General features: G+C 56.4%; 1 protein-coding gene across 2 annotated transcripts in view; it reads right to left on the bottom strand.

Moving 5' to 3' along the window:
- The window catches only part of GLIS2 (GLIS family zinc finger 2), a 46,058-nt gene that overhangs the window by 17,876 nt on the left and 13,818 nt on the right, over positions 1–14,364 (bottom strand). The window contains exon 2 of one of the 2 annotated variants that reach the window (XM_090024449.1): positions 2,154–2,282. The exons of the other annotated variant lie outside the window; for it this stretch is intronic. Coding sequence (XP_089880575.1) covers positions 2,154–2,246 — 93 coding nt within the window. The 5' untranslated portion in view covers positions 2,247–2,282. The remainder of the gene's footprint in view (positions 1–2,153; positions 2,283–14,364) is intronic. 2 annotated transcript variants of the gene reach the window in all.

Raw genomic sequence — 14,364 nt, 5'->3', positions numbered from 1 at the left:
ACATCCGGCAGCACCGAGACTCTGAGAGTCCAGGAACAGGGGTCTGGATGAGGGGGACATGTCTGCCCTGTGGCGCTGCTTGGGCCTTGGTGAAGTGAGGGAAATACACTGCACATGTCTTCCCCTTCCCCAGTCCCCCTTTCCTCTTGGCTCACTGCTGGCTGGCTGGGCATGGCACACTGAAACTTTTTCAGAAAGAGGAGGTCAGCTGCAGGACAGCTGGAACCCAGCCAAGCCGAGGCATTCCTAGCTTATGGGTCTCAACCTCGTCCCCCAGGCACAGGTGTCACTGTGACTGAAAGCTGCTACGGAACTGCCTCTGCACCCCTCCAAGCAAGCCTTGGCTGGAGGAGCTTGCCAGGCTGGCCCTGTTCCACATTCATCTCTGGGCTATCCATCTGACACCTTTCCAAGTGTGACTCTCCTATGAACTCCTGGCTGCCTCTTCCTCTCCTAACACCACCCCATGCCGCTCCAGACCCTCACTCTGGCTAACCCAGGACAATTATACACTGGGATCTCCTGAAGATGCATGAGACCCCAGTTCATTTCCTCTAGCCAAGCCCCTCCAGTCATAGGGAAGGACTCACCTGGGGATGGGCTTCCCAAGGGAAGCACTATGTTCAGCTGCGTCTCCCACTTCATGGCCTGCGGACAAGCAACCCAGAGACTAGCGTTCTGCCCTTTTCAGCCTCCTACTTAGCCAGTCCTTAAAGCACTGTGCCCATTGGCAAAGGCCACCCCTTCTCACCTCTGTGGTCTTCCTCTCTAGGCTCAGGAAGGCCTTGCAGCTCCTCAGCCTGGAGTGTCAGGGACAGACCCTGCCTCCTTAGTTAAGGATAGGCTTCATGGGAGCAAGACAAGGATTTGCTGTCTGCCCCCAGGTCCAGTTGTCCATCAGTCTAACCCAGGGCACTCTGTCTGGCTGTCTCAGGTGGTAGGGAGCAAAGAAGGGAAGGAAGGAAGGAAATGTTTGTGCTTAAGAAGTTAGGAGACTTGGAGGCCTGGGAAGGCCCCAGCTGTGTTCCCAGCCCCCCCCCCCAGCTACAAAGCCAAGCCTGTTGGGCTGCCCTGCCCTGCCCTGAGCAGAGGCCTTTCCCAGGGGCAGGGGAGGGGACTTGGCCGGCCTCCAGCCCCTCCACTGGCTGGTTCCCTGTAATTCGATCGGACAGCAGGCTGAGTCCTGCTCTGTCATCCTCTCCCGCGGGAGACGGAAGGTTTCTGTGGACGCCAGGGCTGGCTCATTTCCTCTTCTCTCCCCTCCCCCACCATGGCCCTGCCTTAGCCCCTCTCCCTGCATTGCCAGTGCATGCAACATGCCCCTACTTCTGAGGGCAGCTGCTGAGGGTCTGGAGAGCAGGATCTAGTCCCAATTCTAGCTCAGCCTTGACTCAACCCAGCCCCTCCCCTTCTGTGACTCAGTTTCCCACTTTCTCAATGGAGACAGTGACAGGAGGAAGTTGTTAGCCTGCAGACCCCTGCTCAGGGAGCCTCACAGTATGGGCAGGGTAGGGTAGGGATACTGCCCAGGGCAGATCCAAGCTGCTGACAGAGCTAAGCCCAATAGCTGCATATGGGTAACCCTGAAGGCTGTCTTCCCTGGGGTGTGAGACAGAGATTCACTGACCCCTTTGCTCAGCCATTACAGCACACACAAGAGCAGGGGCCTCTGGCTGCTTCTAGCCATGCTACTGTGGCTTCTTCAAGCCCCAGTGAAAAGGAGCAGAATGTCCCCTCCCCCAGAAGCCCTGGTCATGCTGTTTGCCATTCGCCTCCCTCCAGCTCTCTCTCTGCCCTGCGGCAATGCTCATTCCCAAGAGACTGAGAGTGAACGGACTTGTCCACGCCCTGCGCCTGTCAGGCAGCTGCCAGCAATGGGAAAGCACAGAACATGCAACCTGGCACATAGCAGTCCTGCAGTGCCCCCAGCCCAGCCCTGCATCTTTCCCACCCCACAGTATCAAGACCCGCTCCAGTCACCTTGCCTCAGTAGTGCAATGCCCCATCCTCCAGCACATTCCCTCCTGTCCTGCAGCACACACTCTTCCCCTTTAACCATCACTGCAAACATCCACTAGTCCAACCCTGCAGCTCCCTCCCCCACTGCACTTGAGTCCCCTTTCCTGTCCTCATCCCAGCCCTAGAGCACACACCTTCCAGAAGGGAACAAGCAATGGCACCTGGGAGCTGCTCAGGAGCTCTACACAAACCAGTGCTCCGGCTTTCCCAGTCTGGGCCTCTCCCATGAAGAGTATGGTGATCCTGTAGAATTTGGTGGTAGCCTGTAGAGAGGGGTAAGGGGGGGCTGATTAGAAGCTGATTGAGGGTAGGACACTCATCTCAGTTGTGATCTCAGACAATTTCTGCTGAAGCCCAGCACCCCCTAGTCCTCCCTTGGAGGAAATCTGCTGCCTGCTCCCTGCCCTGCCCAAGTCAAAACAGTATGCCAAGAGAACAGACACCCTCTTACCACCTCCAATACCCAACTCCTGGCAGTTCCAGCCAAGTTAAGCCAGAAGGGAGCTGGGAAGCTGGGTGGGGGAACCACAGAGGGCAGATGATCTCAGACTAGACCAGGAGTGCCAACAGTGAGCAGGATAGAACCCAATGGGGAGGGAGCCCGTGTGGCTCCCCAGATGGGGCAGAGCTATTGGGAGCCGGGTGCTCCCTGTGGTGATCAGCCTGGTCCTAGCACTCAGCACACACAGCTCAGGCACACACAGCCTGGCTGTTCCCTTCCCCTGCGGGGCCCCACTCACCACAGGGGACCCCGCTCACTTGTACACACAACACAGGCGCTCCAAGAAATTCCACAGCCCTTCCTGCCAGCACAGGCTTTAACCCTTTCAGCCCTGTGGCCCCCCACAGCCCACCCTTAGGAGGGAGAGGAGGTGGGGCTGCAGTATGATGTCCAGAACTTGCCTCTTCACTGCTGACAAATATAGTCTGTGCTTGGTGGCCAATGTACCTGCAGCACCAGAACTATCTTCAGGGGACAATGCAAACAGCTCAGAGGACCCACCTAAGAAAGCTTCACTGCCTCACCCCAGCACAGAGGTACCTGGAAGGCTTCATCTCTCCACCCCTAATTCACACATACCCAAGGGAACTGCATACCCATCCCCTCAAACATAGACATGCCCTTTATCCCATCCACTCCTGATACAGACCTATCTTGTGCTAGGTTCCACTCCTCCATCTCACAGCATAGGAAGCTCTGTCCCTTTTACCCTCAGCACAGACATCCAAGGGGGCTCAGTGGCCGCACCATCCACACAAACACACTTTGGGAAGTTCTGTCTCCCCCTAGAATGGTGTCTCCCTCCAACCCCACACAACCAGGCAGACCCCTTTCCTCTGGGTGCAGAATCTCCCTTTTCTCCCCTGAGTTTAATGTTGCTCCCCAAAGCTGTGGGGCATCTCACAGGGGCACAGATTGCTCCCAGGGGGTGTAAATGGGGAGTCTTTGGAGGGAGGACTGAAGACCGGATCTCCCAGGAGCAAAAATTGATTCTGCTCTTCTAGATCCAGTCAGAATGGCACTGGAGAAGAGCCTCTCACAGTGTGCCCCCTGGGTATCCCCAGCGGACAGCCCCTGCAGTGGGCTCAGCTTATGTTCATTCTGCTTCTGACCCCTCCTGCTCTCCCAGAGCCAGCTCCCCCAGCCCCCTCTCCGCCCTGCGTCTGCAGCTGCAGCCAGGAGCCTGTCGCATGAATGGAGGGCTCTTTCCTCTCCAGTGAGCAGGGAGCTGGCAAGCAGGAAGTGGAGACTTCCGTGTAGCTAGGGCCAGGCCTTGCACTCCTCCCTCCCTCCCCCTCTCCCACTCAGCACATCCTCTCCCAGGCTCCCTCACCCTTTGCCTCTCCCGCTCCTTTCTTCCCCACCCTGGCACACAGCACCAATGCCATCTGTGCTCCTGGCACCCTGACAGTGTGGGGTGCGGTGAAGTTGCGGGACTGCCCAGCCTGGCAGCTCTTGTGCCATGCGGCACCTGTTAACTCGCTCTGCCCGGATAGAGCAAGCCTGTTCCTGCCCTCCGGCCCTGGCTGCTCACCTCCCTGCACTGGCTCCCGGCCAGGGGAGGCTCAGACGCTCTGGAATGCAAAAGCGCCTCTGAGCCCTGCGTGGGGGGTGAGGACAGGCAGAGGGCGGGGGAGGGAAGTGGGCCAAACCCAATGGGGGCAGCAAGGGAGAGGAGGAGACACAGCCCCCCATGGGGCCCCAGCCCTGAAGCTGTTGAGATCTTGCCTCTGCCAAGCCCTGAAAAGACGGGAGCTTGTCCCAGCCTACGTGGTTCTGGTGAGCATCAGGCGGTGAGGAGGAGGGGGAAGGGAGATATAGTGCAGTGTTGAACAGTGTCCTTGCATGGCAGGAGGTGGGATGGGATTGGGGGCAGCTGGCCTGGCAGGGCTTGGCTGAGCCTGTGGAGTCTGATAGGAGTCCCTGCGACACATTGTTGCTGCGCAGTAGCTCTGGCATGTCAGACAAGTTTGGTGGGGCCCCATTCAGATCCACACAGGCCAAGTCACAAGACACTGGCCTTGCTGGCCCTGACAGGCCCCCAGGCTGGCAGTCTCAGCTGGGAGGCCAATGATTACATTGGCCAAGGAGGCTGGCCTGGCTTCTTCTCCCTAGAGGGGGTCCCTCCAGGTCATGGCAAGATGTACAGAGAAGTTGGTCAGGATGGGAGGAGCTGGCCACAGCGCCGCCTGCGCTCTCCCTGCTCTGCATAGCACAGGGCATTTGTATCCAGGGCTGCTGGTTCGACTCCTCCAGCCAGCTGGAGCACACGGGCCTTCGAATGAATACAGGGCTGAGAATGTGGCAGAGACAGATCAGGCTGCAGGACTAGGAAGAAACCTGGCCTGGGGCCTGAGTGTCCCCAACAAAAACCCCACCCCAACCAAGCTCCCCCTGCAGGGACCCCAGGGCCAACCCAGCCCCTGCAGGCATGTGGCCAAACTGCTCTGCTCCCAGACAAGCATGCACACATGCAACCTCCTCTTCCACAGACACACAGCCCCACCCAACCCAGCCCCAGGCGGTCCCCAGGGCCCCCTCAGCAGGAGCTTGTGTGGGTATAGCAGCACTGTCTCCCTGGCCCCTCTCAGCAGGGGGGTGTGTGAGTACGGCAGTGCTATCCTCAAGGTCTCTTTGGCAAGGGGATGTGTGAGTACGGCAGAACTGTTCCCAGTGTCTTTTCAGAAAGGGAACGTGTAGGTCCAGCAGTGCTGAACCCAGCCCCCTCCCAGGTACTGGTATAGTAGTCTGGGGTTTAGATTAGGCACTTGAACATTCAGTTCCCACCTCTGCCTCCAGCTCTTGACAGTCATTGGGAGTCACCAACTGACAGACTTGTCAAAGAGCTCAGGACGCAGCAGCTCCCTCAGGGAGCTATGGAGAACTCTCCCCCCTGCCCCACAGAAAACAATGGAGAACGAGCCCCTTTCCTGGCTTCTCAGGCAGCCATGAACAACCCACTTTCCCGCCCACAGATAAAGATGGAAAACCTCTCTACCTCTTCCATCCATGGAAAATCCTTCTCCCTCTCACCCACAGACAGCAATAAACCCTTCTCCTCCCAAATGAGCCATGGAGACTCCTTTCTCTGCACTGAAAGCAATACAAGCTGCTCGAGAACAAGCTATTCTGAAAACCTGCTCTCTGAACAGCAACAGAGCTTTGAGCTGGGCACAGGGAACATGGAGTTTGCCCTCCCTTCCCTCACCACTCTGCTCAGAGGACCCAAGACCTCACAGCTTGGCTCCCCATTCACCACTTCCCTTTCCAACACCAGGCACACGCTGCCCTCTCCCAACACCAGTGTCATGTCACAAACATGCCAGCCACTGCTATAGGGGCAAAAGACAAAAGGGCAGCTGATGGCAAGTAGTTGGCCTGATGCTTGATTATGCCCATGATGGGGCTGAAGCAAGTGGGGAGAGAGAGCCAAAGGGAGAGACTCCTTTCAGGTCACCACTGGTAAGAGCAGCACTGAGGGGTAAGATTATAGGGGACACAGAGGAGAAAGCACAGGGAATTCCACCCTGCAACTCCACATCCTCACTTTGCCCTCACAGTTGCCTCCCTCACCCTTACCCTCACCCTCACTGGCAAAAGCACTGGGGTGAGTTTTCCTGGCCCAGTAGAGAGCCATTCCTTCTAGACAGAAGGGCCCTTTCATCTCCATTGGCACCCCACAAGCAGAGCTGAGATCTGTCAGCTCCACAGCACACAAGGTGATTGGAAGCACTGCGGCCTCCTATCTAGCTACAAAAGGAACTCGTTAGCAGGGGAGGAAATGGGGGCTTTATTGTGGCAGGAGGGAAATTGGGGGTAGGGGAGAGCGATGAGAGCAGGATGAGATGCCAGTTCTAAGGCCCTAGTTGCTGAGACCCAGCCCCTCCTGCTCTGGGGGAAACACCCTGTGGCAGGGCACTGTTGGTGCCTGCCACTTTAAGGGCCTGAAGACAGCAGCTGGCAGGTGCCTGATGAGGGTAGACATTTTGGATTCAGGGCTGCCCATATAAACATGGCATTTTGCTGCTGAAGACAAGCGAGGAGCTGTAGGGGATGGTCAGGAGGCTTTGGGTCCTGGGCATGACCTAAAACTGCACCCTGTCAGGAGTGGGTGACCTGGTAGGGCTCTCAGTGGTGCAGGAGCCCCCAGGAAATGCCAGGCCAGTTACCACCCCAGTGAAAGGTGGGTCTGGGTGCCTTAACCCCAGATCCCACAACTGGGTGGGTTACCCCTTTGTAGGGTTTGGAAGATGGACCCCAATGAGAGAGTGAGGCCATAGACTCAAACCTGTCTTGACATCCCCTGAATGGTGAGGACCACAGCAACTCCTTCACCAAGAGACCATGGCAGCTCCCATACTAACCAGATAGATTTTCCCCCATTGAAACATAGTACCAAGTCCTGTGCTGTTCCTCCCAAGAGCTGTCTCATCTCAGAGAAAGCCTGGATTTCTGCTGCCTGGTCAGTGGGCTATGGGGAGACAGAAATGCTCCTAGCTGTGCTTTGCAGAGAATTCCTTAAATTAAAGGCAGCTCACCTTTCTAGAGAGCCTGATTCTCCAAGCAGGGCAGGAAAATCCTGGTAGTGGGGAGGGTACCTGGGGCCTGCAGCAGGTGCAGCTCACCCACTGCTTATCAGCCTAGACTCCAGATGCTGCTGAAGGAGTGCACACTGGTGGGTCCCAGCATGATGGGACCCAGCACTCCAGGCCCACTGAAGGGCAAGGGCTTCCACAAGGGATGGGCCACACACAGGTCTTGGTTACAGTCCCATGCGTGTGCCCAGCCCTCTGGTCCATACACCTCACATCCCCTCATCTTCACCCACTCCTCTGCATCCAACCTCATATCTCCCCACACCCCTTCTCTCTCACTCATCCCATGTAGCTCACAGTCACACTGCCCACACTTTTCCTACCCTCCACCCTTACATACAGTATCCTACTGCCTTCAGCCAACAAGAGCACCCTCAATCCTGCAGGGCCCCTCAACGGCCCCTGCCCCATGGTCATAACCTCCAGTGACTGCCTGAGTGTCTCTGGCTCCAGCACTCACGAACGGGGGGCCCTGTGCAGTGTGAAGGGGGTATCCTGCAGCTGTGTGGGAAGGCAGCCTGCCTGTTGTGGTTGTAATCTCAGGGGCCCAGTGCAAGAGTGTAGGAGGGGAATTGGCAATGCCCTGCCCTCACTCAGCATCTGCACCTGCAGGGTTGCGAGGCCCATGCTCAGGGAAGCATGGGAGTCAGCATCCCAGGCCCAGCAACTATCTAGTGGGGAAGGAACTCCTGCCAGCTGCTTGTCCAATACCCCTGGAGCCCTGCTGCATCTGTTCAAACTTTGGGTATCAGCTAGAGACAGTAGGGGCACAGGGCTGGCTCCCCAGATATTAGGCAGCAACTGAAGCCTTGTGGATGGGATAGTGAAGACCTGTCAAACCACAGACCCTATCCTACTGAAGAAGTGAGGCAGAGGACCTTGGAGGACAGGACCAGTGTGCAACCCACAGCATGCCAAAGACCAGGACATACTAAAGGTGGGAACAGGCTGTGCTGGGGTTTTGAGCCACACTGTAAGCTAGCTGCAAATGAGGCCAATTGGGTCCAGGGCATCTGTGAGCTAGACACCCCTACTCTATTTCCCTGTGTTACTCCCCTGCTCATGTGCTGCTCCTCTGCCTCCTCATTTCATCCACTGCTACCTCTGTCCCCCTCCCAAACACCTCCCCTTCCAAATAGCTTTCCCTCTGGCTCACTGGTGTCTCTGTATTAACACCCTGCCCTCTGGCCCCCTCTGCTCCCTACTGAGTCAGTATGGGGTACAGCTTGATCAGGACTGGGGAAAGGCAAGACCTGCCTCATGTCCCACTGGCACAGGAAGCTGCCCTGTGTTACTCCTCAGGCAGAGAGGGCACTGGGCTACAGGGAAAAGGTGGAGAGCTGTCAGGGCTTGACCCCATTTTAGCTCTCCCTTAGCCAAGCTGGTCCCACTTGGGAAGTCAGTCCCCTTGGGACAGGCCTTGGCATGGAGTCAGGCAGCTGCGTGCTACATCCTAGCCCCCTCCCAGGGGCCCTAGCCCTGACAGAAGATGTCTGACTGTTACCCTGGGGGGGCTTGAGGAAGAGCCATAGGGACTAGACAGCACCTGGGAGTCCTACATGGGAGCACCAGCAGGGCAGCACAGGCTCTACCAAATGAAGGTAGAGGGAAGTAGGGTGCTGGGGGAGGGGAAGGCAGGTTTAGCAGAGGCCTTGCCCTCACCCCAGCCCTTTCCCCAGGCTGCTGGCTTCACACTGGATTCCTAAGCTGCTACTGGGAGCCAGCTTGGGTGGGGCACACTAGATGGGAAACGGCCTCTCGCTGCTGACGAAATGACTCCCGAGCGAATGTGAGCAGCTGCCAAACCAAACTGGCCCCACAGCACAGAATTCCTGGGAACAAACCTTCCTCGAAGCCAGAGGAACCGGAACAGTAAGAGACGCCTGCTCCCTTCCTTCCCCGCTGGACGTGGCAAGGCAGTTGTACCCACCCCAGGGGAGCAGGGCTGCCAATGCAGGGGGCCCAGAGCAAGGCACAGCACAGGGTGCTGGTAAGGCCTAGGCAGGTTCCTCCATGCAGCAATGTCTGCACTTTTCTGGCTCAAAGCCCCTTGATATCCCAGCCCTGAGGTCTCTCCATCTTCCAACTTTGCTCATCCACCCACCCCAACCTATAGCTCTGATCACTATTCCAGTCCAAGGCCCCCCACCCAACTTTGACAGCCAGGACCCACAGCAACACTTTCTATGCCCACCCTCTCCTCCCTACATCCAGCCCTGCTGTTTCAGGTACATGGGATTACTTGTGCAAGGTTTCTGCAACCAGCCTCACTTGTTTTGTGGTTCAAAGGCAGATTTGGACCCAGCTGTCTCGAGTTTTGAGAGCCACCAGCAACAAACACAATAGAGCAGAGAGGGAGAAGTGTTTTAGGGCAAGACAACAGCCCCTGCCAGTCCTGGCAATACCAACCCCTGGCACTCTGGGGAAGGCAGAGGGTTCAGGAAAAGCTGGACAAGATCCAGTGTTCAGCCCAAAGGGGCTCCCTGTGCTGAGGGAAGGCTGTTCTTGCCGTAAACAAACCATCAGCACTGCAGACATTATCCTGTCCCCTCCACTAAGCTATCTGCTCTCCCACTGTGTGGCAGGGCTAGTGCTGGGACACTGGATGGCTCCCAAGGAGGTCATGCCTGGGCTCTTCAGGCTACTGGTTCTGAAGCCAGCCAGGACAGTCAGGGCTAAAGGTGTATACGAGCTGGCAACATGAGCCAGCACAGGCTCTCCAGCTGGCAATGGATTCCAGTGCCATCAGTGGCACTGCCTTGCTGCTTGGCAGTAGGCACTCCCAGCAAGCTCCATCAGGCCATGGTAGTGCATAGAAGCGCCATGATCCCCAGTTAATAACTGCCCCCTGGCAGGAGATCTGGCTGGGCTGCAAGATAGCAGGACCAGGGCTGGGGGTTGCTGCTGGGACTTTCAGTGAGCCAAGTGTACCAGTAACGGAGATCCTGCTTATACACACAGGGGTGGCCACCCCACCCCAAGGGCTGCCTTGTCAATCTCACAATCATCACCACTCTCCCAGAAAAGTCCCAGTACCTGACAGCCTCCACCAGCTGCCCACCCCAATTGCCCCACAAGGTCTGGTCCCCTGGCTGGTTCAGACAGCTGTGTGGCCTGCCAAGTGCAGAGGGCTCAGTTGGGCTCTGCACAAGTACTGTGTTCTGGGAGCCAGCAACAGGAGCCCTGCAAACTCTGAAGTCACCACAGGAGTCCCAGCAAGCGGACTCCAGGGGCTACAGAATGGCGGTGCCTCCATTATTCAAGTCCTGCTTCTCTGATGCTTTTGAGTCTTCCCAGAAACCTTTAGAAAAAACTGGATTGTACTAGGCATCCAGAAGTCATCAGCTGCCATCAGCCACTGAAATGCAACTACTTCTGGGGTGGAAGAGATCAGTTCTTGAACAGAAGACAGAAGCTTTCCAGTATAGTGTAGGCAGAACCCCAGATAATCAGACCAGGGTGCCCAAGCTGACACCTCAATTCCTGCTCAAAGTGGCCTGGGCTGAGCTGCCCAAGCCACTGACACCTCCATTCTCTCACAAGACAGAAGGAGCTGTAATATAGGCCTGCCCCATCCAGCTGTTCCCACCTGATGGGGCCCAGTCTATTTGGCTGAGAGTGGGATGGCACCCGGACTGCACACACACTGAGTAAACAGCAGGTTGGAGCAGCCTCCCATGGTGCTTCATGAAAGGAATGAGGGGGGCTCCCCCACCGGATACTGGACACGCCACAATAAACAAAGGACTCAGGCTTGTATCTCCCAGCTGGGCCTGCAGCAGGAGGGTATCCCACACGCAGAGCTCATAGTGGCCAAAGGCCAAAAGCCCAAAAGCTTGACTCAGGCTCCATTCCCGCCAGGCTCTGACTCAGGGGCTGCTCACTTGGGTGGCCAATGTTCTCAGAGCAGCCTTTGGTAGTGGGTGCCAACCCTGAAGCTCAGAGGGCTCCATTCCCTGCAGCCAGGCCACCAGCTGATCAGATGGCCCTTAATGGACAAGGCCACAGACTGCCCAGGACTTAGATACATCTCCTATGCCCATGCTGGGGCTGCAGCGCCAGTGCTTTTGGGGACTTCTGGGCTGCATTCATTCTAAAGCAGTGCTAAGTGGATGCCCAGAGACACTGCCATGTTGCTAGGGCACTGCTTTCCAGCTGACACACAAAGCCAAATTCCTAGCTGCTGCTGGCCATTACAAACTCTAGTATACTTCTTCTCAAAGGGGTGGGAGCCAGGTGCAAAGGGGGGGGGGCAATCCCAGCATCTATTCAATTAGCCCCTTGCCTATGTAAGCTAACTACACAGTTCTTCTGCACCTCTTGCCCAGGACTTCTGGGTTGAGAACAGTTCACTGCCTGCTGCCACTCATATCAGGTGTGACTGCATTTTGGTGGACGGCAAACAGGTTCTTGTAGCTGGGAATGTGGGACTGCTAGTTCTGTTGGGACATAAGCCATCATGCAATGTGATGCATACTCTGCACAAGCTCCTAATGCACTATAGAGTGCCTGGTTAGTGTCCTTCCTCTTAACTCCTTGGCAGGAACGTGCTGGATAACAGGTGTTCCATCTTTGCAGGGGCTAGCTAGGAAAGGAGGAAACTAGTCAGAAGTGCTCTGGCACAAAAGCCTCCCTTTCTGAGTGTGCCCAGCCTGGCCCAGCCAAAGGGCCCAGCTATGTCGTCCCCCCCACCCAGCTCTGGGTAACAGGGAGCTCTGAACAGAAGCAGATCAAAGCCAGCAGCCAGCTTTCCCATGGCTTACTGTCCCTGATGGGGGATGGCAGCACAGGCACAAACTAGTGAGCACTGTGGGCCCCAACCTAGTTATGTATGGATGGGCTGCAGTACCCAGAGTGCCCTCCTCGGGGTGAGAGCTGGCAGGGAGGTAAACACTGAACGCCAGCCCTGGGGCAAGGGGGAGGCCTGCTGGAGGTGAAATGCCTTCTTGTACAAATCCTAACTACCACGAGGCTAGGACTCCTCTGCAGCACTAGACTGGGAGTCTCCTTGGATACTCAGCAGCCAAGCCCCACTCTCCATGGCTCACTGCTTGCCCAGTCTCCACACTCCTAAACTAACCAGCCAGCTCCCAGGATGGCCAGTACTGCCAATTCTGCGGAGCAAAAAGGCACCATGATCTGCAGTGCCAGCCCACCATCCTTGTACCCCAGCCCAGGGCTATGGACAGGTGTTGGCACCTCCCTCCAGATCTCTGCACAGTGAGAATGGTATCCTACAGCTGCATTTGCCACCTAGCATGGTGGTAAGAATACTTGTAGCAAGTCTGCATGGGATAAGGGCAGCAATAGGTCCCACCTTGCTTAACAATGGGTGTGACACAGTGTATGGAGCCCAGACAAGACTAGCATTGTCCCAGGGTCAGAGGCAACATGCAGTACCCCAATCCTTGGTTATTGATTGCAACCATGGTAAGCAGTGACTTGCCCAGGACAGCATCAGAACTGCGGCTGACAAGCTTCCTGGGCTCTGACAACCAGTGTCTATCACAAGCAAAGCAGGGAACAGCTGCTGTAGTCCCTCCCATGGTGTCACCTGTGCCCACATCTCTAAGGCACTCATTCATGGCAGTCAGTACTCTGCCTGGTGGCTTGGGGTCAGACATCCTGCCACCAGGGACTCCAGAGCACCTCAGCAGCACCAGTACACCGAACCTCACTACCTCTGTGCTACCAGGACAGGCCACACCATTTCACAGATAGGGAGCCTAATGCACAAAGCAAACTAGTGACTTGCCCATGGCAGCATCAAAGCAGGGGCTGACAACCTCTCTGGGCTCTGACCACAAGGGAATGCAGCTCCCTTCCTCCCCCAGGGCAGCAGCGCTCCATTAGCCAGACACCGTGCACCTTCCTGAAAATGACTGGCATTGGTCATAGTGGGAGGCTAGCAATGGGGCACACACCAAGTGTCATGCGCAGCAGAGGTGAGAGAGATCTGCAGCTATTCGGTTATCCTGGGGCCAAGGGTGAGGTGCTGCCCCTTGTATGCTTGATCCAGCCCAGATCTAAGAACCCAAGACAGGTGGCTGTTACCCTCTAACTGGGTGCCCAGGTGACCGAATACCCTCTGACCACAGGGGAATTCTCAGCCCAACCCAGGAGCTCAGCAACATGGGCTGACAATTCCCCTGTAGTCACAAATCTGTGCCTCCCCCTTGCACGCACATTTAGTTCTTCCTTCCCATATATTGGTCCCCACAGCCCCAGGTTGTTTCTCCCCTCAGCTTCTGTCTAGGTTATGGCCACCAATCTCTGGCAACATAGTGTGTGTGCAGCCACATCTCCTAGAATACCCTTACGGGGTTTTTTGTCCATCAGGTCCTGGCAGCTTTCCAGCTCCCAAGGAACCTAGTCTCCATGAGATAGCTAGATTCCCCCTGCAAATCACCCAGTCTGCTGAGGTCTCCAAGTCCATCATTCTTGGTCACTGTTCTTCCTGGTGTCAGTAACCTTTCCTCCCAAACCAGAATCCTCTGTAAATGTAATTCACAGGCAATTTATCCCTGCTCCACCCCCCAGGTCATTAATTGGTCTGCGGTGAGGGCTTTGTTACTGGAGGCTGGGAGATACCAGCCTGGAATTTATATGGCTGTATCAGCTTCCCCTGCGACAGGCAGGCCGCTGATCCTCCTGTGCACCCAGTGACTCCATGGTGGCAGAGTCCAGCCCAGGGAGCTGGCTGTCAGCCGGAGGGAACAGCAAACAGCAGAAGGCTTAGCCATGCTGTGCAAATACCATTAAGCAGGCAGCTGAGCACAGCCCCCTCCTGCTCCAGGCTAGCCCTTGCCCAGACGCTGCAAGCAGAGGGAACTTTTAACCCATGCAGTCTCGGCTGCTCAGCTGAAAGGTGGCTGTGGAAGTGGGACTGAAGGCTGGGATTGTGGAAGGCACCAGTTGGTGGCAAGCAGACAGCTCCCAGGCAAGACCCCAGGGCAGATTTATTCCAGCACAGGAGGCAGGCACACACTCCTCTGTTCCCATCCAGACTGCTGCAGGAAAAGCCCCTCCTGGACAGCCATTCTGACCATGCCCTCTCACCTTGCCTGATCCCTCTGCTGCCTCCCACTAATATGCACTTGGCATGTCCTTTCAAGCTGTGCTTAACTGTGTGCCTCATTTACTCCACTCCCCTTCCCTTCTCCCACACTGCCCACTTCTGTCTCCCAGAGCTCACCTGCAGGGCCCTGCTCCCTCCCCAGAGGAGCCCCCTTCTGCTAACAAAGAACA

Source organism: Crocodylus siamensis, chromosome 12 (genome assembly GCF_052110815.1).
Source record: "Crocodylus siamensis isolate JL-2025a chromosome 12, ASM5211081v1, whole genome shotgun sequence".
Classification (NCBI taxonomy): domain Eukaryota; kingdom Metazoa; phylum Chordata; order Crocodylia; family Crocodylidae; genus Crocodylus; species Crocodylus siamensis.
The sequence above is the reverse complement of the archived record's forward strand: the minus strand, read 5'-3'. Positions and strand labels throughout refer to the sequence as shown.